Here is a 27,694-nt window from a genome sequence, read left to right on the forward strand (position 1 = left end):
AAAAAAAAAAAATGTTTTTGAAAAAATTCAAATAGCCAGCGTAAAATCCCACCCTCCCTTCAGAGCGTCTCCAAAGCCACGCCTCCTTCAAAACACATGAACACACAAATTACAGCAGTTATTGTGTGAACGCAGCATCAGCTGTTGTTTTGGTTCAGGAGGAACTGTAAAAGGCGGCTGCTGTTTCGTTTGCGCTGCTCAGTGACTGACGTCTGTCTAATTCTGCATAGCATTAACCGCTCTGATGACATGTGATATCTGAGTGAGCAGGTGTGCGGAGATATGGAAATACATGCTGACAGGCAGATAGGACCTCGTATCATTCGGACCGAATGCAATGATTGGATGAACATTTCATGGTCCTGCGCCTATCACAGACAATATATATATATACAGTATTATATATACCTCCCATTAAATGATGTTTTATTAACAAAGTTCGGGAGGAGCAGGTTCAGATAATTAACCAAATTATGCACAGCTGGAGATTAATCAGTAATCAACTCAATGACAGAGTATAAATTCACAGCAGACCTATCTCTGTTCATTGAAAGTTTGTCAGCATCCCTCCTCCACCCCATCTCCTCACTTCCAGTTCCATCTTACCAACTGGGGGGGGGAGTACTCTGGGTTCGGGCCTAACTCCGAGCTCGGAGCCCTCCCCCCGGACAGCACGCCAAATACGCATAAACTTATTGTACTAATTATATGTAGATGTGAACTTGTGAAAGGCCAATGGAAAAATCTTGCTGGGTTTTTGTCGAGGGAACCAGGGTGATGTGAACTTATAGGTGAGTTTGCCAACAAAAATATGTCATCACTGCAGCACTTTAATCATTTTGGAGACTTCAAGCATACAGAAATCTGAATATGAGTGAGAATGTAACACGGACCCATCATACAGTTTAGTATAAAGTAGATTTGATGTAAATCCCCTAATGAACTGTCCCACCTGGACTAATGTGTTTCTGCATAAGATTCTCTTTCCACACTGATGCACTTCTGTTCATCACTACAGTTACACACACACACACCCCCTGTAGTACAACTAGTGAGTTTTAGGAAATACACAGGATGGTCAGATGAAAGCAACACTGATCGCATTATTGTTTCCTTTGACTCAAGGTGGAACAGCCGAGACACAGCATTCATAGCATTTATGTGATCCCTAACATTGTATTTTTTAACATTGTATGGCAAGTGTTTTATAATGGATGCTTGCAAAGGCATGTTTTGCTGTAGTTTGGGTCAGTGTTGTTTATGCATTTGGGTATCTGACACTCAAACACAGACTGAACACTCGCTCTGACAGAGGAACTGTTCATTGATGACGTCTTCAGATTGTAGTTTCCACACATTCAGATTGTTTTTCATTTGTATTTTTCTGTTTAGTCATTTTGAACGAATTCACATAGTATCTATAGTCTTTTGACATATCCATGTCCGGTTTAGTAGTCTATTGCACCTTATATTTATTAATAATAATAATAATAATAAGTTACATTTATATAGCGCTTTTCTAGGTAGCCTACTCAAAGCGCTTTACATATGGAAGAGGGAATCTCCACAGTATGCACTGAATAGATAATGCATCATGTGTTTCATTTTCCCAGTTATTCCCTTGTTCTTCTGCAGTTAGAGAAAGTAAATAGTTCTTCATAACAAAGACTAAGCTGAATCAAAAAACAATAGCAACAACTTAAAATGCGTTTTAATTTCTGTATCAATTATATATTTGTATTTTGCATTTCCGCATTTATAAGTGTCTGATACAGAAATTGACTTTCAAAAATAAACATAGGCTAAATAGCAAAACAGTGCGACATATAGGCCTATCTATGGCGATTGTAAACACTTTTTAACATTTAATATTAGTTCGACTGCATGACACTAGCCTATGCCTTTATGAATTTACAAATATCTAAGTGTTTTTCTCATCTCTCATCAATAGACACACCCAGGCTACTGTCAGTCTGAAAGTAAACACCCCTTCAATAACAACAAAACCATCTGTTAATAACACGGTGAGAAAAATAAATAAATAAATAAATAAATAAGCGACTGAATCAAAGAAATAGTAGCCTACCCGTTTTATTTCTGTAACAAAATCAAGCCTATGTTAATTTAATTTTAGACGGTAATTTAAAAGACTAGCCTGTTATTTCTTATTAAAATCTAGGTTTACATTCCAGTTTAGTTCCTCCCTTGATAAACATCCAAGTCCGGTGTAAGTTTCTGTACGTGTGTTTTTCACCGCCCACTAACACACACATGAAGAATAAAAGGAGCGCGTGCGCTGCACAGACGCAGATCTACTCACAGCGCGTGAACAAGGTAGGCTACAGTATTCTGTTCTCATTGACTGATTTCTCTTAATAAGACCAACTTTAATTATATAATAGGATTGTTTTAAACTTTACGCTTTATGAAATTACACCAAACAGTGCTTTTATTTTTGAGTCGATATCCTCTCGGCGACTTGCATTCTGTAGTCCATATATGGGCTCCAACTGTAGCCTACTGACTGAGAAATGAAACCGACTCACTGTGTCCACTTGTTGGTCCAATAAAACAGACTAGATTGAAAATGGCTGTAAAGTAAAATAATATAAAATAGGCAATTACATTTGGTTTTTGTCTCCTTTTATTTACTTTGTTCTATTTATTTATAATATCAAAATTAAAATAAAAAAGATGTATTATTATATTATATTAGTAATACATAATATATAAACAAACATTTATTAAAAAAATCAATAAATGTAATAAATTAAATATAGGCTACATATTATGCCATCATACTTATGTATTTACACAAGTAATAGGCTATATCTAGTATATTTTCGAGATAAAGTCTAGACAAATGTAATTTTCACTGTATTCAGTCCTATTTATTGCTTTTTTTCAGACACAGAATGGCGCGACCGAGAACACTGAATGAACTGTCCCATCTGAGAGACACCGAGTATGGCCAGCCGTATCCCAGACATGGCCTCGCTCTGCTGTGGTGGTTTGCTGATGAATGTGTAGAAATAGATGGCAGCAACAGGATGATTGCACAGGGATGCGACCCAGAACATAAAAGCTTTGGTTTCCATCCGTTCCATAACAAGGAAGACATTCTTCCTGATTCTGACCTACCGTACTATGAAGTGGGTAACCTGCACCATCCGGGCAAAATGCCTGAACGTGTTACTAAGAACTACGACCCCGATGTGCGTGAAAGTAACGCAGATCGTATTGTTGTTTCAGTCGATTCCGACTGTGATGACAAACGGTTTGACAGTATTTACGTGACTCATCACTTAGGGAAAGGCCGCTTCGATGAGAACAGCACCTACCGCATCAGCCAAGGCCTCATTAGGATAATTAAAAGCATGAAATGGTCAGATTTCATTGGAGAAGTTAAGATTTAGTAGCGTCGCAATTGTCGTTGAGCTTGTGTTGTGCGTGTTTATCTATGCAGTCTGGACCCTACAGACACTCATTGAAATCAAACATTCCTGTTCATCCTAAAATAAAATGCTTTTAACAGCAAATGTCTTCCTGGAATTTCATAACCAAAAACAAATTCATTGATTTGAATTGAGTAGCTTTATTTGGGTCTTATAAATGGCTCTTTTGTTTCATTTCTTTGTGGTGGATGAGAAGCTTTATGATTCTTCATCTATCGCTGTAATTAATAATATGCATTATTCTGTCTGTTTACTGAAATGTTTATTGTTGAACTAATTGTGTTTAATTTCACCGCATTAAAGGAATTGTTCACCCAAACATGAACATTCTGTCATCATTTACTTTAAAAAAACAAGAGAACCCAGAAAATGTTCACTCCAGTAAAAAGAGTGATTTCAATTTACAGTTATTAATAACATAACATTACATTTACTATTATTGCATAATACGATTCAATTGTATGACACTGGCTTTATAAGCAGTTTTATCATCTGGGTCACATGCACATTAAGAGATATTCAACCAGCATAATAAAAAAAATTGTTTCTGAAGAAAAAAATAAATAAATAAAAAATCGCCTACCCTCCCATTAAAGGCCAATGGAAAAATCCTGCTGTGTTTTTGTCGAGGGAACCGGGGTGATGTGAACTTATAGGTGAGTTTTCCAACAAAAATACATCATCACTGCAGCATTTTAATCCGTGTGGATATTTCAAGCATACAGAACTCTGAATATGAGTGAGAATTGAACACAGGCCCATCATATAGTTTAATATAAAGTAAAAGTATGCTAGTGTAAATCCCCTAATGAACTGTCCCACCTGCACTAATGTGTTTCTGCATAATATTCTCTTTCCACACTGATGCACTTCTGTTCATCACTACAGTTATCACACACACACACACCACCTGTAGCACAACTAGTGTTAAGAAATACACAGGATTTACCAAAGTCCCACAGGAAAATGATCACGAAAATCCTGTGGGATCATGCAGGATTTTTCCGTCAGGATTTTTTGTAAGGGTGATGAGAGAAAACAGGCATGCTTGAGCTACCTGTCCTTTTTATGGTCGCATCTGGTGACATCATGTCCTGTTTTTGGCTTGTTTACATGTCTTTGGTCCTGTTGTGTTAATATTTCCGTCGAACCGCACCAGAGTTGGTTTGAAAGAGGACGGAGACTCATCTTTTCAGCGTCTCGCTCCGCTTGTTTGGTGCACCAGGGTTCAGACAGCAGCTTTCACACTTATTCAAATGAACCGCACTAATTGAGCAATCACACCAGGGTTCACTTTAATCCAACCAAACATGCCTTAAAGAATAAACTCAATGTGTACATGTAGTAGTAGCACAAAAAACTATAATATGTGTTCTTCGATGAGCACAATGCGTTTAACACATAAACTGTAAAAAACAGAGGTGGACAGTAACAGAGTAGCCTACATTTACTTAAGTACTGTACTTAAGTACACTTTTTGAGCATCTTTAACGTCACTACATTTGAAAGACAAATATCAGACTTTTTACTCCACAACATTTCTGTAAAGGGCCTTGAGTAGAAAGTAATAACGTCAGCCAGGGGATGATTTTTTTTTTCATCTCTAAAACATCAGTTATTTGCAGTTGACAGACAGCCTTTCAGTAAGTCACTCCTGTAGGGTCACGTGTCCTGAAGTTAGGCGGTTTACCATCATTTACTTTGAACACTAATCAACTGGTGTCAAAAAGGAGGACAGAGAAATCGAAAGAAAGCTTATTTATTCATTGGAATATTCTTGATCACTCGAGCGTCAGTTCACAGCGTCATCAGCAGTGCTCAGAGGATCTGCCCTTGTGTTGTTGAAGTTTGGTTATTTAAGAAATTCCTAAGAAATAATAATAAAACAAAGATACCCTTTGGAAATATTTGAGATGTGTGGTTTATATAAACTGCAAAGGTAAATTATAAATTCAAATGATTGTGACCGATGTGAAGGAGGAGGAGAATGTATACGTGCCTCACTTTTAGTCGATAAAACACTTCCGCATAGGATACACCCATGCATCCTCGCTCATGACTCCTCTGGAAGCCTCCTGACTCCTCGATTTTCGATTTTCACCTCCTCGCAGTGCAATTGAGATGTCCTTCAAGATGGCTGAGCTCGATCGGTTTCCGGGTCATAGGATGGAGGACGGAGGAGCGAGGAGACGAGGAGGGATATTGAGAAGCACCCGTAAAATTAAAGTTTAAGCTCCAATCTCCTCCTGAAGATCCTGAAAAAGTCAGTTGGTGCATCAGAGACTAGTTTGTTAAGAGAAGCTGTCAATCATGGCGTCACATCCACGTTTTTATAGCATCAAATAACTAACTAAAACCAAACTTAAAGAACAAACTCTTGAACTTACATCAGAGTGATAAAAACGACCTAAAATGAAACCATCTTTGGGAAAAAAATATTTGAAGGTGTCATTTGATTGTTTAGTTTGTCCCACGTTCATTACATTACATGGAAATGGCAGGGTTTATGACCTATACCCCATCCAGTCACCTGGGGGCGATCGAGACGCTTTGGCTTCATTTTTCAGGACTTGTGTGGCACACTTGGGTTTAACACAATTAAAAAAACAATTACAAATCTGAATGTGAGAAAACAAGAAATGTATAGGCCTACCTGACAGCGGGACACACAGTGGTGTGTGAGTGTGTTCTGAGTGCAGGACTCAGGAAACTGACACAGCCCTGCGTGGGGGTTTTCTGGTTACAGAATCCCCCTGACTGTTCTGCACTTTCCCTTAAATACCAAGACCAGAACAAAAGAGTGGTAAATATTTACAACACAAATATTCTTGGAATTGTATTGAGCCCCAAAGGCCAAGATTATCAGATATTTTGAATGGACACTACACACACAAGGAGAACAGAATTGTTTACAATTTACAATCTCTCTCATAATACAAGGGACTGCGGTGAAACTGAGGCCATTTTACCAACCGCACTGAGACATTAAAACTGATTCCAAACATGAAAGGAAAAAAAAAGTCTTAAAAAAAAAAAAAAAAAACAGTCTAACATGGGCTACGGGACAGCACTGAATTTAACATACAAAATAGGTCATGTGAAAAATCAAATATACTAGAGTTTGAAAAGGGTTTATATATATATATTTTTTTTTTAAGTACATACTGCTCCGTATTCAGTAAGTTAAGTAGTGCTTCAAAATTAAGTTAAACCACCCCCACAAAACAGTTAGAGGAAGTCAGAAAGTCTCAAATTACATTCTCTTTCGTTTAACCTGCCCCAGTGAGTTTCTCTTCTTCCTCTCCTTCACTACTGGGCAGGCGGAAAACAGCAGGAGATTTCACCAGAAAATAACTATGGTTAATAAAAAAGAGGTACAGTCGCCTTTGGGCTTTATTCTTTATCTTTTTGTCCACACTCAAAGAATTATTTCAGTTGTAACTCAACTTTCGCTATTTGATTCTTGCAAGATCGGTCATGTGCGATCATGAATTGTACGTGCACAAAATACTGTTGCGAGTAAGCTCTCAGTTTATAAAGTTCAGAAATTTGATATATTATGTATATTATTTATTGATTCAAATTAACCCTATAAAGCCCTACTGTGTCATATCTGATGCGCAAATTTCTAAGGCCTCTAAACTATCAACACAATCAAAACTTTGTTTTCGATTGACCACAATCAAAGCCTATATTGTCAGCAACTACACAGGATTGCATTTTTTTGGGTCCGTTTGGACCTCTGAATAAAATTGAGGTGTTTTGGGGAGTATGAGCTTCATATCCTCCTATTATACAGTATGTATGAGTCATAAAAGCTGATGTATCAAATATGACACTCAATATAAAACTTGTCTTTTAATATTTTGTCTAAAGTTTCAAGAACTGCTTAAATGTTTCATTTAAAGAAAAATATTTTTTCATTCGGACTATTATTTCATGTCTCAGGCATTACAGGGTTAACCCCTGTAATATTGACCTGCAACACAAAATTAAGTTAACCTAGGATATGTTTTTAAAATTGTGTGACAATTTCTCATTTAGGGTCATGAACATGCCTGCAAACTTCTGACACTATGAGGTGTTTATTTATTTATTTATTATTACAGGGACAGTGCCAATATGCCAGAGTTAGCCAGAAGGCTATTTTTCATCTGCAGTCCCCTGACAGATGTTAAAAGTCACCCTAAAAGAGAGCAAAATTACATATAACAATAAAAAAATTGTACAATACATTTAGTAAGAAATCCTAAAAAAGACAGTCTCGGTGGAGTAATTGGCTGTAGTAGGTCTGTAGTTTGACATGGAATGAGGATCTCCACTTTTGCAAATTGGAGCAACAACAGCTGGTTTCCACATGCTTGGGAAGATATTTTGTGAAATAGACATGTTGATTATTTTGGTGATGGGGGATATGAGTGATGAACTTAGTGCCTTGAGCATTACCGTATCCATATCAAAAATATCTTTACATTTTGATGGTCTGAGTGATTTAATGGTCTGTGATACCTCAGATTCTGTGATGTTAATTAAACTAAAAACTAATTGGCTTTTGTCTATTGGCGGAGTGTGTATGTTCTCTGGTGTAAAACAGTTCGCTATGTTAGCCACAGAATCAATAAAATAGTGATTAAATGCTTCTGCTATAACCGGAAGATTGTTTGTCGGTTTTTCATTTATTTTAATTACTGGAGTGTTTTGTTTCTTGGGGCGATCACCCATCATTTTTCTTAGCTGATTCCATATTGTTTTAGTATTTCCATTGGATTTTTCTATTATAGTGAGAAAGAAATCTGCCTTTGCTTTTCTTAATGATCTCACAACTTTATTTCTCAGCATGGTGAAACGTCCTCTGTCATGACTTGATTTAGTTTTATTTGCTAATTCTTTCATGATTTTTATGATGTCTGGATTTATCCAGGGTACAGTGTTTTTGTGTTGTTTGTACTTGATTATTTGTGAGAATTCTTTAATAGTTCTCTCAAGTGTTTTTAGAAATATTTGGCTGTCTTTTTCGCAATCAACTAAAGATAAAATGTCATCCCATTGAATTTGGTTAGCTGCAGCTACAAAGTTTTGATAATTATTTTTAGGAATTGTAATAGTTTCTTTTTTTTTCTCTAGTGCAAGGGTGAAAACGTTTTTTGGCAAGCTTTCTTGTGACAAGAATTAGATTGTGGTCTGATAAACCTGTCAACATATTAAATGATTTTATAATTCTTTCAGGTCTATGAGAGGATGAGATCGATTTGTGTCTTGGTAGAGTTAGTTATTGTTGGCCCACGTACAACTTGTGTTAGATCATACCTGTCAGTGATTTGTTTGAGCTTTTTTCTACAGGATTTGTCCTCCCAGTTGATGTTAAAATCCCCCATAATGATAAGTTCTTTATTAAGGTTGCTTTTTTTTAGCAGCTGCTCAAAGTTTTCATAAAAACTGTTATCTGCAGAGGGAGGCCTGTACATTACAACAAGGACAAATGACATTTGTGGTAAAAGGGTGGTATTGAGACCTAAACATTCTAATAAATTGTTTGACCATTTGATTTTATGACACTGTAATGTGCTTTTTATATAAACCATCACTCCTCCCCCTCTTTTTGATCCCTCCCTGTCTTTCCTGTAGATGCTATAACCAGGAATATTCAGAGCTGCTGACGGAGCATTTTGATTAAGCCAGGTTTCAGATAAGCATAAAAAGTCCAGGTTTGAATGCGATAAAAGATGCTGTATTTGCTCACTTTTAGACAGTATGCTTCTAATGTTTAGATGTCCACCTAGAAGACCCTTTGGTTTAGCCCTAGGGTCCCCCATTGTTCGCGAATGATTGACAGTCTGAAACACCTCCCACTTCCAGTTCTTCGCAATCCCAGGATTTACATTTTCCTGTTTCCTGTTTACATCCTGCGTTACTATAGGTGCTGTGGAACGTGTACAGAATTTCTGACAATTTTGATGTGTTTGGTTCAATTTGACCCGCAATTTAATGGTTAACCACAGCTGCACAGACACAAAGTAAAATAAAAAATGTCAGTATTTTTAGTCTTATTTTATGTCAGTATTTCAACTGCCCTCTGAGGGTATTTAAGTTTACATCTATGTATTTGGCCGACACTTTTATCTAATATATATATTTTTTTCAGTTAAAAAATATGTTAATTTTGCTAAAAATCAAAGCATGATTTTGGCGTTGGTGTTTTCATGCTCTATTGTTTGTTTCAGGAAAGCACCGAAAAAAAAAACATTTAAAATAAAATTAACATTTAATATAAATATAAAAACTGTTACAATACTGTTTATAAAATTCATATATATTTTTTAAACAAATGGTTAAAAAAATTGTTGTTAAATCCAGTTAAAGTAATTTGTTCGTGTTTATTTTTGTTGTAATATGTGAGAAGTATTAATATTAAAGTATTTACTGTTTTTACCTGATTTTGTTTATTAATGTTTTTCATAGTGTGATTTTTCGTGAATTGTATTGAATCCAATTATTATTAAATAATATTAATTTTATTTATGGGTGCATTCCAAGACACTCAAGGACACTTTACGAATAGTAAGATACATAAACAATAATAATAATAATAATAATAATAGTCATACACAGAAGCTATTTCAATCAGAATAAGCCAATCAGCAGTAAAACTAAAAGCTCTATATCCCACCGTGTAATGTTATTTAGGCTACATGTGCCTCGAAAGATTAAGTGCGGTCAAGGATGACACCCAAACTCTTAACCTTCAGAGAAAGAGAGATAACAGGAACTGTCAGTAGTCAATGTAAAACTTTCATAATTTTGCTATTTTGATTTAGTGCCTGCTAATAAAATTCTTCTCATTGTTAACCTTAAGAAAATTACATGTAAACCACAATTTAATTTCAGATAAGCAATGCAAAAGAGAGAAAGTTGGTAACGCTGAAAAGGCTTTGAAGACATAGAGCTGGGTGTTAACAGCATAACAGTGAAAGTTTACCGAATTTGCGGAAAATTTGTCCTAAAGGCAATAGATAAATAATAAACAGAAGAGGGCCCAAAACTGAGCCCTGAGGCACTCCATCAGTATTCTGAGATTTAATTTAATTTTTACATTTTTAATTTCGACCTGATAAATACGATCTAAACCAGTCGAGAGGAATACCAGTCAGTTAGTGTCAATTTGACCTCCAACATAAAAATCGTACCCAGAATTCGAACATAATACACCGGTTAAGTTTTATCAAGCAGTGGTGTTGAATGTTAAAACACCTACTTCAAAACCCTTAGATTGCGAAATAATTAATTAATTATTATTTAATTAACATTTGTTTATGTTTGGTTCGGCTACTTCAATACTTTATGGATGAGTGTTTCAACTGTACCTGACATGGGAACAATTAAAACAAATGCACTTGTTGAATTTATGAACTAATTGTAAAAAATACTTTTATTTGGAGATAGCTGAAAGAAATATCACTTGGAAAAAAATGACATGTTTTTGTGTGGTAATGCAAAATGCAGAAATGTATAACTAATATGTCTGCAATAGCTGTTTTAAGGTCAAGCCAAGCTCTGTAACAGGTACAATGAGAGCACAAATAAAAACAAGTTAATGTAGCATCTGATCTTCATCTCTCCCTCAGATGAAGACCATGCCGGAAAAAATCACAACTATAACAGACCTAAATAAGTGTGGATTTGGTCAGCCTTGGCCCAGACATGGACTCAAGCTCTTGTACTGGTTTGCTAATAACTGTCTCTGGGTTAATGACGATGGCGACATGTTCCTGGCGTGTGACCCGGCGAAGGGAGTCTTTGGCTTTCACCGCTTTGAGAACAGATACATCACACGTACAGGGAAACTTCTTCCAGATGTGAACTTTCACTACTATTTGCTGGGCAATCTGAATTCCCCAGGAGCTGATATGCTGCCGGACTACATCAAGGAACACAAAACCAGCTATCATGACGTAAGCAACGCGGACCGCATCATCGTCACTGATCACGGACAGAAGAATTTTGGGAAAATTTACCTGACCACGCACAATGATCAGTCAAATTATGATCCATATGCCACATTTCATATCGCCAGGTGCCTCCTGAAGATCATCCAATCATATCCAAATCTAGAAGACTTTTTGCAGAGCCTTGGGTATCAGGATAACACATCTAATCAGCCAGCATTGATTGCGTATCAGATGGTGCAAATACAATCTGAAAAGAGAAGCTACGACACTGTAGATACCGATACAGATACACCATCTCGAAACTGTGTCTGTAGCTGTACTATACTCTGAAATCATTTCATGAGGAAAAGTTGGGAGGGAGTCTCTGGGATGTTCAGCAGAAGGTCAAGAATGCACCGACTGAACGCATGGGGGAAACAAGCTAGAAGCAGTTCGCGTTTGATTTAGTAGTTAGATTAGCTTCACTAACAGTAAAAGATTTGTGTGCTTCGCTATGTGCTCATCTACGGACTGAACTAGTCCAAGTAAACATGTAACCTTTTTTGTGCATTTTGACATAAATATGCATGCAATTTTTGGATGTTTTGTCACATTGTTTCTCTTGGTTGTGAATAAAGGCAAGCAAAATAGAAAACTGTAATCTTATTTGGGTATTTGCTGTAAAAGGACACTAGAGATGCTTGTTCAACCACTCTGCCAGTGCCACCACTAGAGAGTAAATAAGTGATAAGATCTTACATTTTCCGTGTTCAATCTACAGCATTTAAGGCATAATGTAGATTATCACACACACAAAAAAAATAATTTAAATGAAAAATTACTCAGTGTTGATTAGTAGACATAAATAAAAGGTACACAGAGTAACTCTAGCGGTTTTAACCTCTAACGGTTAAAAAACAAAACTGCATTCAGTTTGCGGAGGAACATTGTTTTGGTTGTGCTTCGGCTTTGCGTGACTGTGCGGATGAATATGACCCTTCACAATAGATAATGATTTACAGTAAACTTTGTTAGAGAGCCACATATGGCAATTAAATGTATCTGTTCAATAAAGTACCTTACTCACCTGTTGAGTAATGTAATGCCATCTCTACGTCGCTTTTAGGCTACAACATTTCAAATCTCTCCGTTCTCACCATCTCCGAAAGGCAAGCCGATGTTGATTCTTATTGTCGCGCTCTCTTATTGCCAGCAGACTCTTCTCTGTTCGGCGTTTGTTTAAAATGGGTAATTCTCTGGAGGTTTGAGATTCAGCTGCTCCATGTTAACTAAACCTCCGTTGTGACAACTAAGTTAACCTCTGACTCTCTCTCTCTCTCTCACACACACACACCATTAAAAAGTAGCCTATTCACGGATATGATGAGACACGCATGGGCGAGTGACGCATGGACGCAATTTTCGGTGGAAACCACACCAGACCTATGCACCTGACAGGTCTAAAATATAAACACTTATAATTGGTTTAAAGGTGCAGTATGTAAGATAGCTATAGCGGTTGAAACGGACACTGCAGTCCCGATTCAAAATAGGGTAAATTGGCACTGACAAAAAATAAAAAAAAAAAAAAAAAAACAGACATTCCAACACTGACGCACATTTCAAAGTAAAATAACTGACTGTAGCATTGTTTTTCAGATAAACAAGTATGTAAACGGGTCAATGACGTGACGGGTCTTTTTTTTTTTTGTCCAAATGCCTTAATAATAATAAAAAAACAAATATATAACATCTAAAGTATGTAAGGTAGTACAACTTGATCTCTTTTACTGAATCCAAAAGGTTTTAATTATATTTTACTACATATAAAGGTATTTTAAAGATTTTGAAGTGTCAAAAGGTCATTTTGTAAAACCGATATAGTAAATATTTAAATGGAATAATATTGTTTTTAATAACTAAAGGAACTACAATAATACAAATATAAAGCAGACAGGGCTCTTTTTTTACATTTCCCCAGTGAAATGTTTTACTTGAATAGGCCTATGTTGGAGTGTTAGTTGTATAGTAGTCCAATAAATGATTACATTTATGAGATCAGTGATAATTTGTTTTAATATTTCTTCTGTACTACATACTATATACTATCTCAACATCAATGTCAAATCAGTTTTTAACTTTCAAATCAGTGGTTAAACCGAATGACTTTTTTGGTGACATTTTTTCCATCTTGTAAAAAATGACAAAAAACAGTGTTAATTGATTGTACAAAACACAAAATCTTAAACTAAAAAAACTAAGTACACTAAAAAATGGTTTCAAATATAGTTATATGTCCATTCTATTTATTTACACTTTTAAAAACGTTATTCAATAACCCAAACATATACTAAAGTTACTAAAGTTACATATAGTGTATATTTAAATTACTTGATAATAATGAAGAAATAATAAAAAATTAATTAAAATAAAAACAACTTTAAATTTACATTTAACTTAACATTTCAGTTATAAAGAAACACATGTAGTGTATGTGAATTCTCATAGGAATGTGTGTATCATGAAGGTCAGCTGATAAGGTGGCTGGAAGGGTTTATAAGGTGTCCTCCCTCTTGAGCTCTCATTATAAAAGCACTGCTTTAGCACACAGACCATGTAGAGAAAAGGTAAATGCCATTTCCCCCCGCAAAATAATACCTGCAGATGTATTGTTATAGATTTCTCCATGTCAGATCTAATGTGATCCTACAGTATCTACACACCATGGGGCAGCAGATGAAGTCCACAGGAGTAAGAGAGCAGTTATACTGAATAATCTTAGTTGTGTCTATCAAAGCTCATCTGAATGGAAACGCATTAAACAAGAGGTCTAAACAAAAGGAATGGAATGTACTGTGCTGGCAACAGTCACGGCCTTAGAAGAAAAAAAAAAACAAAAAAAAAAACGCTTAGCTGAAAACAAATGACCTCCATGCCATAGAATAAAATATATAAAGTGCAAAGAGAGTATATATATCACTATAATATTATTTAAAACATGATTTTTATAAGTTATAATGGTTTGGATTTGTAATATTGTTTGATGGTAATATTTGTCACTTTTTGGAGATAAAGTTGGATGAGTCTAGAACTTGCTGAAAAAAGAAGTTATGGCAAAATTATTTAAAATTGATAAGTTTAGCCAACCTTTAAAACTAAAACGTGTTGCCACCATTAGACATTATGGACATGCTTGCATTACTCACCACTGGGAATCACCACTGAGAACAATGGTAATTATAAAAGTAGTATACAGTATACAAGAAAAATTTGTCAAAACATGCATTTGATTACAGTAATGAGAATTTGAAAGGAAAAGGTGCTTAATTGTCATGAGAATGAAAACAAATGATCCTAAAAACAGGCTTTATTTTACTCATGGAGAATATAAGTTCTTAATTTGTCAAAAGCATCATGCAAAAAGTGCTGTAAAATAAATAGTTGAAAATGCATTTGTGTAATAGCATATTAATTATTTTGATGCACTAATCTCAAATTGTGCATAAAGGTTTTTGGTGTTGTGTTGCTGTGCTGTGCATTAGAAAAGTCCAGGTTTTCCAGCGTTGAAACCCAAAGCACTGGCTGAAGAGACCCAAACACCACAACCGAACTTCGTATAATAGAAAGTTTTAATTTCATGTTTTAACACAGGCATCATGTCAAGATACTTAAAAATGAAGAATACCTTTGTTCAGACCTTCATTTAAACTCACAGACACACTTGCACATTCACTCTTTTGCAAACATACCTCAAGCTGCAGTGTATAAGAAAAATTAAGATATTAATGTACAGCAAATTTCTCCTCAAATCTATGTGTTATAAATAAGGTCTGATGTTGTCATGATTGAGCTATTTCACAGGGGGAAATGTCGCCACACAATGAGGTCCCTGTCCTGGCTCCTGACCCTAACAGAAGCTAAAATACACATATCTGACCGCCTTTATTGACAAACCTATGGACAACAGTTTTATTACCATTTAAACATTATTCTTAGCTATTGTGACTCTTGAACAAGAAAGGAAAAATGACCTGGCCTCACCCGCCAACATATATCACACATAAAACTGCTCGTTCACAAATATACTAACAGTCCGTCTCTCAACGACTGCCACGTTTGAAGTCACTTCTACCTGGACAGGGATGTGATCCTGGAAAAAAGAAAGAAGAAAAGGTCAATATAAATGAAAAGGCCCAATCGTCATCATTTGCTACATCCAGCAAAGTAAACCATCAGAAAACTGCTTTTTCAAGGTAAATTTAGATCTTTCAAAAACAGGAGACTACACTCGGAGACTCCAAAAGGACACCAAATGATATAAGGAGTCAATATAATTCATACATTTATGCACCAAAGCAGCTATGATTTTTTTTTTTTTTTTGCAATACCGAACAGGACCAACATGAAGATGAAAACACAAAAACACCTCCATCTTGACCTGACTGCATGTACTTTCTACAGTACACGGATCCATTCAGAATTACTAAACGTGACAAATCAAAACATTATCCTGATTGTGTGTGGAAACAATGTCCTGAATGTACTGAAATGTGTAATACAATGCGCAATCAGTGCACTGAGAGCGCATATATATGGTTTGTTTGGTCTGATTGTTTACATGAATTTGCTTACTGGATCACTAGACAGAAAACTTTCCCGGAGTTTAACGGCTTAAAATGATCTGATCGCAAACAGAGAAGCGTTAAAGGGTTAGAATAGACTTCTAAGGTCATCTAACGGCATGATGTAAATTACGCTAATGATGCAATTTCGCTTGCTTCATTCATTTATTTGTGTTCAATTATTTTAACGCGTTAAGGATTGATTTTGAATTAATCTCATGCGTTGACGCTGATAGCCCTAATATATTATCGATATATAGATGGATAAATAAATTAATTCTCAATAGACCGATGGATTAAATAAATAAAAGTATGCTTAATAGATAGACTTTTTAACTAATATACTGAGAAAAATGAGAATGGGAACAAGTATTGAATATTGAATTGAATATTGAATATTTTATTAATATGAGTCAGGCCTAATGTCTTATTTATATCCATTTTAAAATTTGAGCTTGTGTTTGTTTCTGTGGATAAACTCACTGTAGCTTCTCCTGCAAGAGCTCGAGTCTCTGCCGGTCCACGTATCGAGAGAACAGCGACACTAGGTTTGGAGGAGTGAACAGGGGTGATGAGAGCGCAGAGGTCGGGACCTTCAAAAGCTCCCGGGTCACAGAGAACACCAACTCAGTCCTGGAAACAGAAAAAGAACAGACTGGGAAGTGTGGTGGAAATTCATCTGTAAAATTGCAGTCAGGCCACTCAATGGTTAAAAATATATATATAAAAAAAATCAAATATGATTTATTTATCTGTAATAGCGATCCAGGGTACTACCAAAGTATACTTCAGAGAGCTACAAAAAATTAGCTTTAAAATACAGAGTATTTATTCAGTACAACCATACATATTCAATATTGTTGAACAAAGACTTTCAAAGTTGATTGAAAAAACAAATGAACAGATTATCATACTGTATATACACTTCTGGTTCACCTTCATCCACCTTGGTCTTCCTCAACATCCCATAATGTGCTTACCTTATGCACATAAATCATTTTTAATTGGAAATATTTGATCTGACTTCCTAGACTCTCCCTAGGCTTGCTGACCTTGACTACAGAGAGAAGAGTTATTCACTAGCTCTTTCTGACAGTAATTGCAGACTAGACTTGAAACACGAGAGGGAGAAGGATAAAAGAAACAATATATCTATCAAGAGTGTGATGGAAGGAGGCGGCTTGTGTTCAGTTTTGAGTGCATCTCAGTCAAAATGTAGCTCTTACACGATAGGCATGACCTCCGTTGGTCAGCGACCCTCTTGAAATCTTCAGTTCATCCCCTTACATTCTTAAACAGCAGTTAATATTCCCTATAAACAATTACTCTGTTCTCCTCCCATAAAATCCTCTGTCAAAAGCATTATATATATTTAGTGTCAAAAAAAGAGTGTGTTTTCAATACATACAATAAGTAAAATGTTTTGAAATATTGATTTTCACACATGTATGCATATTAAAAAGAAAGTTCACTTTAACAAGTTATGTAAGCTAATCTCTATGGATGTGCACAACTAGTCCCGCCCCCATGCATCTGTATATGTAGATCCATTTGAAATAGACTCCTCAATCTATGAACAGTCAAATCCTATGAACAAGACAAGACTTGATAAACACCACACAGCCAAAAACTAATGATGATGAAATACTGCAACACTTTATTTCAAGAAAGCCTTTGAAAAGACTAGCATTTATATGAGTTGAACTGGTTTAATAGACAGATGCTCACCAGCGGTTATCATCCATGAGCTGACAGTTGGGATCCGAGCTCTGCATCCGCTCTCCTTCACTCAGAATCAGATACAGCAGCGTCACGCCGAACTGACAAACACAACATCATCTTTGGTTTAGTAAGTCAAACAAGGTCGATGCACTATGCCATAAAAAAACACAAATGAATTTGCCAGTAACACCTTATTTTGCAGCACGAGGGGAAGCTGTCCTTCCCTGCCCTGCAGCTCCTGAAGGAGATCAGTGAGGGAAGTGCTCGACATGGCCTGGATTACTGCTGTGACTGGCTCCACCAACCAACACAGTACCTAAAGAAAGAAAACATGCAGGCGAGGAAATTTAAGATAAAAGCACACTCCTTTATCCGAGTGCTACTCTTAACCTACAAGACTTGCTACATTGAATTGGGTTTACACATCTTATTCTCTTCACTAAAGGCGGGGACACATTTAACGACAAGCTGAACACACTTACAGACTGTTTCCAACGACTGGAACAGATTTTAAACATCAACTGAACGCGCTTGGGCATGATCAGCTGCAAATATCAAATTACATTCATAATCGGCCTCACAGTCGTTAAGTGCGTCCCCGGCTTAAGATGCATCATCTGTTGTTATACCTGGTCTTGTTTGTCTTTCTTGGCCAGGGCCGGAAGGTTCCTGGCTATTCCCATGATAACAGCAGCAGCCTGAGGCTGTAGCAGGAAGGGGAGGAGTCTGGAGATGAGGCGTTTCCCCTTCCGCACTGACATGATCATCAAGCACTGCTCATCGCTCACTCTGCAGAAGGATGGAGACCTGTTATGATCTCAAATCTTCAGAAGTCGATACCAATATCAGTGATTTCACACAATTCTTGACTAAAGCAAAAGCTATGCTGTTTCACACACTTGACCTCGGTTTCGCAGACGAGGCTTAAGCTAGTCCCAGACTGAACGCATGTTTGAGCTGCTGTAACTGAAAGCAACTTATACTGATATATCTTAAAATATCAGTGCCATTGTTTTGTCTCAAGATGCACATCAGTAATGTTGTTTTAAGGCACATTTATTTATCTTAATTGAACTAAGGCCTAATTCTGGCTTAATCTAAGCCCTGTCTGTGAAACCAGGCCTTAATAATTTTTTTTAAAAAGTGATAATATACTTATTACAACAAGGGGATTTTCAAGCTTTTTGCTTATTCAGAAATGGTCAAAACAGTCCCTAATCTGAGTCAAAGTATCCTGGACTGGGCTTTAATTAGTTTAATCGAGCAAGTGAATGCCTATTGTCATGTGGCTCTTCTGTGGCACTCACCGGTCGTCCCACTCTTTCTCTCGGAGGGAGTTGTAGAGCTGCAGCGTGTGGGTTTTATGCTGTTCTAGCAGGGCATCTCTTTGGTGCTCAGGGGTTTGCAAGAACTTCTTCTCAAAGTCTTGCACTTCTAGCAGTAGACTGTACATCTGCATAACAAAATACACAGATTTTGAATAAAAATACTATGGCTACTAGTGCTTTCAAAATGGCTGAAAAACTAAATTCGAATTTTAAACGTAAATATTACTAATATTATAATTATATTCAAATTTAAAAGGCATCGTTTCAGTTAGAGGGAAAAAAAACTTTTGCCATTAAATTTTTTATTCAAAGCAATGAAATAAAAAAAAGTGCATAGCTTAAAACTAACATTTGTAAATCTAATATTTCGTAAATTGCATAAACAATTATAAACATAACAGCCTCATGTATTTATGCATAATTTAATACAAAGAGATGAAGCACCGATCACAGAGTACTTTTTTTGCGTTTAGTGGAACGGGAACATATTTAAAATAAATATGGAATTATTTTAAATTAGATAGATAAGTAAATTTGATAAAAATTTTATTTTATTTTGACAGCCTACATGGCTAATGGCTATAAAGGCTCATTATTTCTTTATTTACACTCTTACCTTCTCCACAGTGTAAAGGATTTGTCGTCTTTTATTCCACACCTGCTTCTCTCTTTTTTCCTGTAAAATGACAAAAATGACCATTGGTACAAAGAAACCGTTCCATTCCCTAACATATACCTTTTGAATAAACCATTTATTCATGAAGAAAAAACCTTACTAGGTTAAGAAAGATTCTGTGGTGATTATTTGTGCATTTTTTGTGTGTGCGTGTGTGTATATTTGCAAAACAGTGTGGGTCAACTTACAAGTTACCAAAAAATACATAATCAAGAGAAGAGCCTCATAAGTGGTTTTATATAAAAGGGGCGGGAGTTTAGAGTTCTGACCTCATCATCACTGCGAGTGGTTACCACGGCATCAATCATTTTCCTTGGATTGTTCACACTGGAGACAGTGAGTTTTCCTAACGAGCCGGCAAACTGCACTGTGAACCAAAAACACATCATGTGTCAACCATGTGTCAACCATTTGACACATCATGTCCTGAAATAAAAGCACAATTAAATAGCCAATAACAAAATATTAATTTTGGACCCTGGTTGAACTTATGTGATTGTTAGGACAGATATTTTAATAAAGGTCACCGTGTTGCGTATTGTTTTTACCTGGCCGATAGGTGTGCTCCAGTTTGGCCACCTGAGGAGTGATGAGTTTGGTGGTGTGTTCCTTCCTGTTGTCTCTGTCCCGCTCCTGACGCTTCTCCATTTTCTCATAGTAATTCTGCAAAATAAAAATGGTTAAGCATCATCAACAATGATGTTGCTCATATAAAAAAAAAAAAAAAAAAAGAACTAATAGAAATATTTTAACAAGCTGTAAGTTTGAAGAATTCAAGATTGAAATGGTTTTAAAAGCTTGAAGTTTGAAGGTTAGATAAGAGGAGAGGTAGATACATGTGCATGTACAAAGCTACAGTAGTCAACATTTGAAGTGGATTAAAACCTTTCAAAGTTATACATGAATTTTGAACAATACCCGTTCTTGTCTTAGGACAACTTTGATTAACTTTTTTGATCCACTTCAAATGGTGACTACGGTAGTTGCACAATAACAAAGGGTTTCATTTGAAATGTCGTGTCAGTCTTTGTGCATGTGGGCAAAAGAGTGATAACCTGGTAATAGTAGTCATCCAAATACGGATCTGTGCTTTGAAGCTGCATCATTTGGATTCGCGCTACCCATTCCTTCTCTCTTTGAGTCATTAGATTGCTGTAAGGATCTCGGTTTTTCCTGTCTCCAACACCTCTCCCGCCGACGTGATCACTGAGCACATGAGAGACACAGAAACATTTACGTGGGCCTTTTCAAAGTGGTGCTTGATCCAGGGCAGCAGCTGATGGTACCCACCCCAGGCCTCTGTTCTGCATCCTCTGGTTGAGCATCCTGCGGTGCTGCGGGTGCAGGTGGGTGGTGTTGTGCCGGATGGGTGCGTGGCTGAGAGGGGGCCCATGGGGACCCATTCTAGGACCAGACGGCCCAAAGAACGGCCTGAAACCCCCAATGCCCCCCTGTAATAATGGAGGAGCTGGACCACGCTGGAACTGACCAACATGAAGAGCGTAGCACAAGATAAAAACAGAGTCTGTCATGTTTCTATGGTACAGTCCAACCAAAAATTATTCAGACACCAAATATAATTTTTGATATTTTTTTACTAGTGGGTGCAGGACACTATAGTTCATTTATGTAAGTGAGGATAGCAAAATAAAGTAAACTGTGACATTATACCCAAATATTCTTCATACAGTGACTGCCAGTAAAATGTATAAAAATTCTGGACCAAAAATGATTCAGACACTTTGACCTGATCATGTTTTGTTCAAGTGTTTTTTCTTAAATTGCTAATAATGCGACCTTTTTACAGCACAGACTGAACAAAACTAAGCATTGTTTGGTAATAGGTTGACATAAATTGGTATTATCGAATTGTGTACTTAAATTAAACAGCTGACAGCTATTCAACCTAATTCATTTGTGAGAAAGTTTATGTAAGTTTTGTTATATGGACAAAACCAGTGAAATATCAACTGACTTGATAAGTGAGTTCTTGTCATAATTTATTACCATTTCCTAAACTATAGCGAATAACCTGTGATAATGTGAGAAATGTTGAAGGTGTCTGAATAAATTTTGGTTTGACTGTATATATACACTATATACTGTGTATGCCATTACGGTCTACTATACTGTATTAAAGTCTTATCTTACAGCAGTTTATGTCAAGTCTAGAAATTCTCTGATCCTCTCCAAGATACATTCACGAACAAAATCTGTTAAATGAAATTCTTGGGAAATGGTCTGAGGATTCACTCACCTGAGAGTTGAGCATTTGGGCTCTTTGTATCTGAGACAAAACGGGACCAACACCAGCAGGGAACGGAGAATGAGACAACGGCGAGTTCTGAAAGAGCAGAAAAAAAAACACTCATTTCAATACTGTTCAAAACCATTCAAAATAAACATGAAACCTTTTTCATAAATATGCAAACACAAATTGTGACTATATACATGTGCTTAATGCAAAATAAATAGGACAAACAAACTAACTAAACAGCCAACATAAGTCAATTCTGATGACAGCATGTGTGTGTGTGTGTGTGTGTGTGTGTGTGTGTGTGTGTGTGTGTGTGTGTGTGTGTGTGTGTGTGAGAGCCAGATAATATAAACCAAAGAGAAACCAGAGAATATAAACCAGAGAGTAGCTGTAAAGTATAACAGATATACCAATAGTAAAAACATAATAATAAGATATCACTGGAAAGGTATCAGTAACAGATATATCAATAGACAAATCCATAAATAATATAAACTAATTTCATCAAGAATAAAATAAAAAAAAAAGATATGAAACCATATTGTTTGATTTGTGAAAGCAAGTCATACATTAGATGTCCCTTAAAGAGAGCCACCTCCAGGGTGAGCAAATACGCATCAAACTGCACAATTGTTCACTTATTCCACTGCATTACAGCAGCAGCATCGGGTGGCTGATGTTGACTTTGTGAAGTGATGTGGGACTCACAGTGATGCTGAGGAGGTTGTTGGGGGACAGGCGCTCAGGGAAGGGAGGTGGGTAACGCAGTGGCACAGAGGCTCTCACGTGAATGGCTGAGGGGTGATTATTCTAAAGACAAAAGAAACACCTTGATTCAGTTGAAATCTTTTGCATCACTCATAAGGGTCAATGACATGACGTGTCCAAGTGCATTATTTCCCTTTAAAATAATCTGATAAATTCATGACATATATCACTTTAATCTATAAAACCTATTTAGATTTAATTCATTTTTAGTACATTTAAATAATACTTTAACATCTAAAATGTCAGGTGGTCAAACTGTCTGAACAAATGAGAAAACCATTTAAAATGGTGTCTTAATTATAAAAAAGATTAAACTAAATACTAAGGCATCAATTAAACCGTTCATACAGTATAAACAAATTTGATAAATATCAGTAGTTTTAAAGCTGTTGAAATCATTGAACAAGTTTTTTTCCCAGCAATTTGTATATTCTCACATGTAAGGGTGGCACAACTGCAAACATGGCTCTTTTATTCTGAAGTGAAAAGGTAATAATTTTTTGTTGTTTAAAGTCTTTTCTGTTCACCAAAAACTGCATTTATTTGATCAAAAATACAGTAAAAATTGTTTTCTATGTGAATGTGTTAAAATGTAATTTATTCCTGTGATCGAGGCTGGATTTTCAGCATCATTACTCCAGTCTTCAGTGTCACATGATCCTTCAGAAATCATTCTAATATGATGATTTGACGGTCAAGAAACATCTGTTATTTTCAATGTTGAATTATTTTTTGTGTGTGCAAACCATGCTAATTTTTTATGGTTCTTTGATGAATAGAAAGCTCAAAAAGCTAAAAATCTTTACAGTCAGTTTTGATCCAATTTAACGCATCCGCTTGCTGAAATATATTAATTTCTTAAATTGTGGACAGAATGCCACCTTACCTGCTGATTGAGGATTTGACTCATGGGCTGTTTTGGAGGTGTTCCAATAGGCACAGCTCTTACAGGTGGACTTCCAATCACAGGTGAGGAGGACCGAGGAGGCGGAACCCTTTCGGACAAATCTCGCCCCTCTTCTCGGAGTTTAGGAGGCCGATTTGGAAGCCCGACCTCTTTGATAATGGACATAAGTGTTTTGTCCTGAGTAGTGAAGCAAGAAGATTAGAAGAACAGCACTGAAAGACTTTATAGTTAACTTGAAGAGTTGAAGTGCTTTACCTCTTTTTGAGAGACTAATCCAGAGTTAACAGGACCGAAGCCCATATTGTTCTCCCAAATACTGTGAGAGTTTATCTATGGGGGGAAATATTAAAACAAGAATAATTACTATTGTAATTTAACTGTAAAAAAAAATTTGACATTGCAAACATGTAAAAGAACACAGTGCCGCACTTCACTTTGAAACTTGCAGCTATTTATATTTCATTAAATCACAGTCTTAGCTATTAAATTATCGCACTAAGCAATATTGCGATTTTGGGTTTTATTTAAATTAATCAACATGACAATGCCATACCCTATAAAAGTTACCTGCTGCAGACAGACCACACCATGATGATGCCATTTTCATGTATCTGATTTACAACTTAGATACTAATTCATATTAATAATGGCATAATATTATGGGGATACGATTAGGGATGCACGATATATCAGCCACCATATCGGTATCGGACGATATATGTTCACTTTTAATGTTATCGTTATCGGCCCAATTAGAAAATTTGTCCGATATATTAAAGCCGATTAATAATGGATTATTTCCTTTGGCTGAGACACTTCAGATAAGCACTATTGATGTCAACATGATTTAGAATAGCTAGAAATATGATTGAAATCACTTCAAAAAAGGTGCAACATGTGAAGCGCAAGTCTAGTCATATCGGCTACAGAAAAGTATATTGAGATCATTATTATAAATGTGTGCTTGGGACATGGATTTTAATGGTGAAACTCTTTTTGTAATCAGGCTCTCAAAAATGATATAAAAATTGGGATTTATCAGACAATATATCGGTTATCGGCTTTTAAATATAAAGAATTATCGGTATCGGCCAAAATGTTCATATCGGCGAATCCCTAGATACAACACAAACCTGTGAAAGAGGAGCCGGCCCTCTGTGCAGGAGATGCTGGTGATGTTGGTAGCTCAACTGCAGAGGAGACAGTCCAGCTAACGCTGAGGGATGAGGAGTCTGACCGGGCAGATTCGGAGGAAGGTGAGATCTGTCCGAGCTGGCGGTGCCCACTCCAGCAATAGCAGGATCCGAGCCCAAGATGAGACGAGTCAATGACTCCGCAAGGTCACCGCCAGCCCGCTCATCTATGTCAGGGTAAAGCCGGGAAGAAGAGGAAGGTGCAGGGAGGGGCGAAGGCTTGGCATTGCTGCCAGCAGGAGGAAGGTCACCGGAGGAGGCATCGTCCGCTCCCGGCAGATCATCTCGCACGAGCTCGTCCAGCTCTGCGAGGCGGGCGTGCTGCTCCTGCCAGTCATCATCTAGAGAGGAAAATATACTTTATTGAGGTGATGTTACTATCTGACGTCAATAGGTGAGTTTGCATGAAGCACTGTATTCCGATTACAAACAGCTTTAAAGTCCGATCCGAATGGAAATGCTCCATCTAAACACCTCAATCGGAATTAAAATGCCCGAACCCATTGAAATTTCAGTCGGGTTGAGAGGGGTGGGATCAATCTTTTCTAATCTGTTCGATATGTAAACACTTGATCGGACAGAAAAACGAAACTTGAAATTTCTGCGCATGTGCAATGATGTAGAAAAGGCCGTAATGACGAACGACCCACAGATGGAATGAGCTGATGTTGTTGTTGAATATAATAAACGACTGTAGTGTCAATCTAAACTGATATTAATACTTTTTACTTAGCAATTATTGCATTTAAATTGTTTAAAAGTGACAGTAAAGACATTAATAATGTTACAAAGGGTTCCTATATCAAATAAAAGCTGTTCTTTTGAACTTTCTATTCATCAAAGAATCCTGAAAAATAAAACGTATCAGTTTCCACAAAAATATAAAGCTGTTTTTAACACTGATAATAAGAAATGTTTCATCAAATCCTCATATTAGAGTGATTTCTGAAGGATCATGTGACACTGAAGACTGGAGTAATGATCACAGGAATAAAATACATTTTAAAACATTCACATAGAAAAAATGCTATTTTAAATTGTAATAACATTTAACAATTTTGAAAAAATATATATATTTTTCACCAAATAATGCAGTCTAGGTGAGCAGAAGAGACTTACTTTTGAACAGTAGTGTATATAAAATTCAATATCAGTTGTCACTCTTTATCTCCCAATAATATGTCTTAGTAAGATGATATTTAACCGCTCCTCAAAAGCCTTATGGATCATATTTGATACATTTTAACAAGATTTTTTTCTAAAAAATTATGTCTGGATAAGCAAGTTGCTTGCATCCATTACATTTTCTAATTTTCTAACAATATAAAAGACATTGTTCTGTTACTTTATCAAAACAATTAAAGGATTCACAGGAAAATTACACGTGTACCACGACCTGAGGGTGGACATTTTTATAATGATAATAAAATGCCATTTACTTGCTAAACACCTATCAGAGGGCAGAAGGCCTTAAGTAGACTGTACACAAGTTTTTCAGCAAGGTTTTGATAATGTTGGCAATTTAGAGGCCTTAGAGATTCATTTATCAAATACGACACGTTAGGCTTTAAAGGGTAAACCCATAATTCCAGGTGTAAGATTTACCGATTGCCCCTGCACCGAAAGTGTCATCATTGAACTGGTCAATTTCCTCTTCTTCCTCTCCCAACCCTTCCTCCTCCTCCAGGGTGCAGTCATCGTCAAAAGACTACAAAACAACACAGAAACAGTATAGAGTACATTAGCAAATCATAGAAAAGTAAGGAAGGAGGAAACCAGAGATCTCAGGGAAAGATGCTGCTGTGTCCACATCCACAGGTATAACACTGTGCCTGTGCTCACCCCAAACACGTTCAGTGTTAGGGTGTATTAATCTCAGTAATGTACACACAAAAGATGCATCAGGTATTAGAAATGCGTAATACACGTTATCAACACTGATTATGTAAACTGCTAAACGCAGTAACACTTGATGATATTGAACACTGCGAAACAGATCAGAAATCTCGCAGAAACTCAAAATCATGCTCACAGTCGCCAGATATATTGAAAATGCTTGGAAAGTTTAAATAATCCCAGTAGGTTTAACTTACATTGCTTTTGTTAGTTGACGTAACGTTACTAGCGCGGCCTCGCTAACATGCTAACAAGGCCAAAGGTTTAATATCACACATCTGGGGAACACTGAACGCAAAACGGAGGGTATATGCCAAGGACACAAGCATATTTCATGATGCTTTAACATTTTATCCAATATCAGCACCAGAGAAAACGGACGGTTAGGCCTTACAAACAATTTTAGCTCGCTAACTGTGGTGTCGAAAAACAAAGCCATCAAAATCTGAGTATAAATCTTCTAAACAGAACCCTTCACATTACTTTTCTTTAAACGTGGCGATTTCGACGCACACCATATTAAGAAAGGACATATTTACCTGAAAACGGAACATGTATCTGTGTTTTAAAAAATGATCTCGTTTAATTCTGCTGCTGCGCGAGACGCCGCGCGCGCTTCTGCACAGGATTCCTCACGCGCGCGAGCTTGAAGAGTGAAGTGAAATCACGATACGACGCTATTAGTGACCACCATAATATTGTTATTTATTTGCTAATTTAAAAATTCAGTTTTGTATCCAGTTGGAATTCTATTAAAATCCGAATTAATATTGGAAATGTGTTTCAAATTATGAAAGAGATTCCACTGGGGAAAGATTCCTGTTCACATTCCATGGGTTTTTAATTTTCACTAAGCATTTGAAATATGCCATAATATGAATTATGGTTTAAGAAAGTTGAGAAAATATTTAAAAATCCTAATGCTATTAAAATGCTAGGCTATTA

The 27,694-nt window shown here is 36.4% G+C and overlaps 3 protein-coding genes across 3 annotated transcripts; 2 read left to right on the forward strand and 1 right to left on the reverse strand.

Moving 5' to 3' along the window:
• Positions 1–1,970: 1,970 nt before the first annotated feature.
• LOC308687689 (uncharacterized protein) lies at positions 1,971–4,059 on the forward strand. The gene is made up of 2 exons (XM_081360400.1): positions 1,971–2,334; positions 2,909–4,059. The coding sequence occupies exon 2, from the start codon at positions 2,916–2,918 to the stop codon at positions 3,414–3,416; it is 501 nt and encodes a 166-aa protein (XP_081216526.1). The 5' UTR covers positions 1,971–2,334; positions 2,909–2,915; the 3' UTR covers positions 3,417–4,059.
• A 2,680-nt stretch (positions 4,060–6,739) lies between these two features.
• LOC308688176 (uncharacterized protein) lies at positions 6,740–12,032 on the forward strand. The gene is made up of 2 exons (XM_081361097.1): positions 6,740–6,829; positions 11,078–12,032. Exons 1-2 carry the CDS (start codon positions 6,812–6,814, stop codon positions 11,729–11,731), a joined length of 672 nt encoding a protein of 223 aa, XP_081217223.1. The 5' UTR covers positions 6,740–6,811; the 3' UTR covers positions 11,732–12,032.
• Positions 12,033–14,991: 2,959 nt separating this feature from the next.
• Positions 14,992–27,404, reverse strand: patl1 (PAT1 homolog 1, processing body mRNA decay factor). Its single transcript, XM_081361466.1, has 18 exons — positions 27,289–27,404; positions 26,459–26,561; positions 24,794–25,194; positions 23,916–23,990; positions 23,640–23,837; positions 22,694–22,795; positions 21,986–22,072; positions 21,019–21,212; positions 20,784–20,934; positions 20,277–20,391; positions 19,998–20,095; positions 19,669–19,728; positions 19,032–19,177; positions 18,354–18,513; positions 17,915–18,040; positions 17,731–17,822; positions 16,486–16,635; positions 14,992–15,530 (listed from the first exon to the last, which is right to left on the reverse strand). Exons 1-18 carry the CDS (start codon positions 27,301–27,303, stop codon positions 15,509–15,511), a joined length of 2,295 nt encoding a protein of 764 aa, XP_081217592.1. The 5' UTR covers positions 27,304–27,404; the 3' UTR covers positions 14,992–15,508.
• Between the last annotated feature and the right edge of the window lie 290 nt (positions 27,405–27,694).

This window comes from Scardinius erythrophthalmus (assembly GCF_964197995.2).
Source record: "Scardinius erythrophthalmus genome assembly, chromosome: 3".
Classification (NCBI taxonomy): Eukaryota; Metazoa; Chordata; class Actinopteri; order Cypriniformes; family Leuciscidae; genus Scardinius; species Scardinius erythrophthalmus.

What these genes read in the sequence shown, in the direction of transcription:
- LOC308687689 (XM_081360400.1), top strand. Translation starts at nt 2,916, where the DNA reads ATGGCGCGACCGAGAACACTGAATGAACTGTCCCATCTGAGAGACACC.
- patl1 (XM_081361466.1), bottom strand. An exon ending in CCCAAATGCTCAACTCTCAG is followed by an intron (nt 21,213 to 21,985) that starts GTGAGTGAATCC and finishes CATGTTGGTCAG; the next exon opens with TTCCAGCGTGGTCCAGCTCC. An exon ending in CCACTCGCAGTGATGATGAG is followed by an intron (nt 19,729 to 19,997) that starts GTCAGAACTCTA and finishes GTCATTTTACAG; the next exon opens with GAAAAAAGAGAGAAGCAGGT.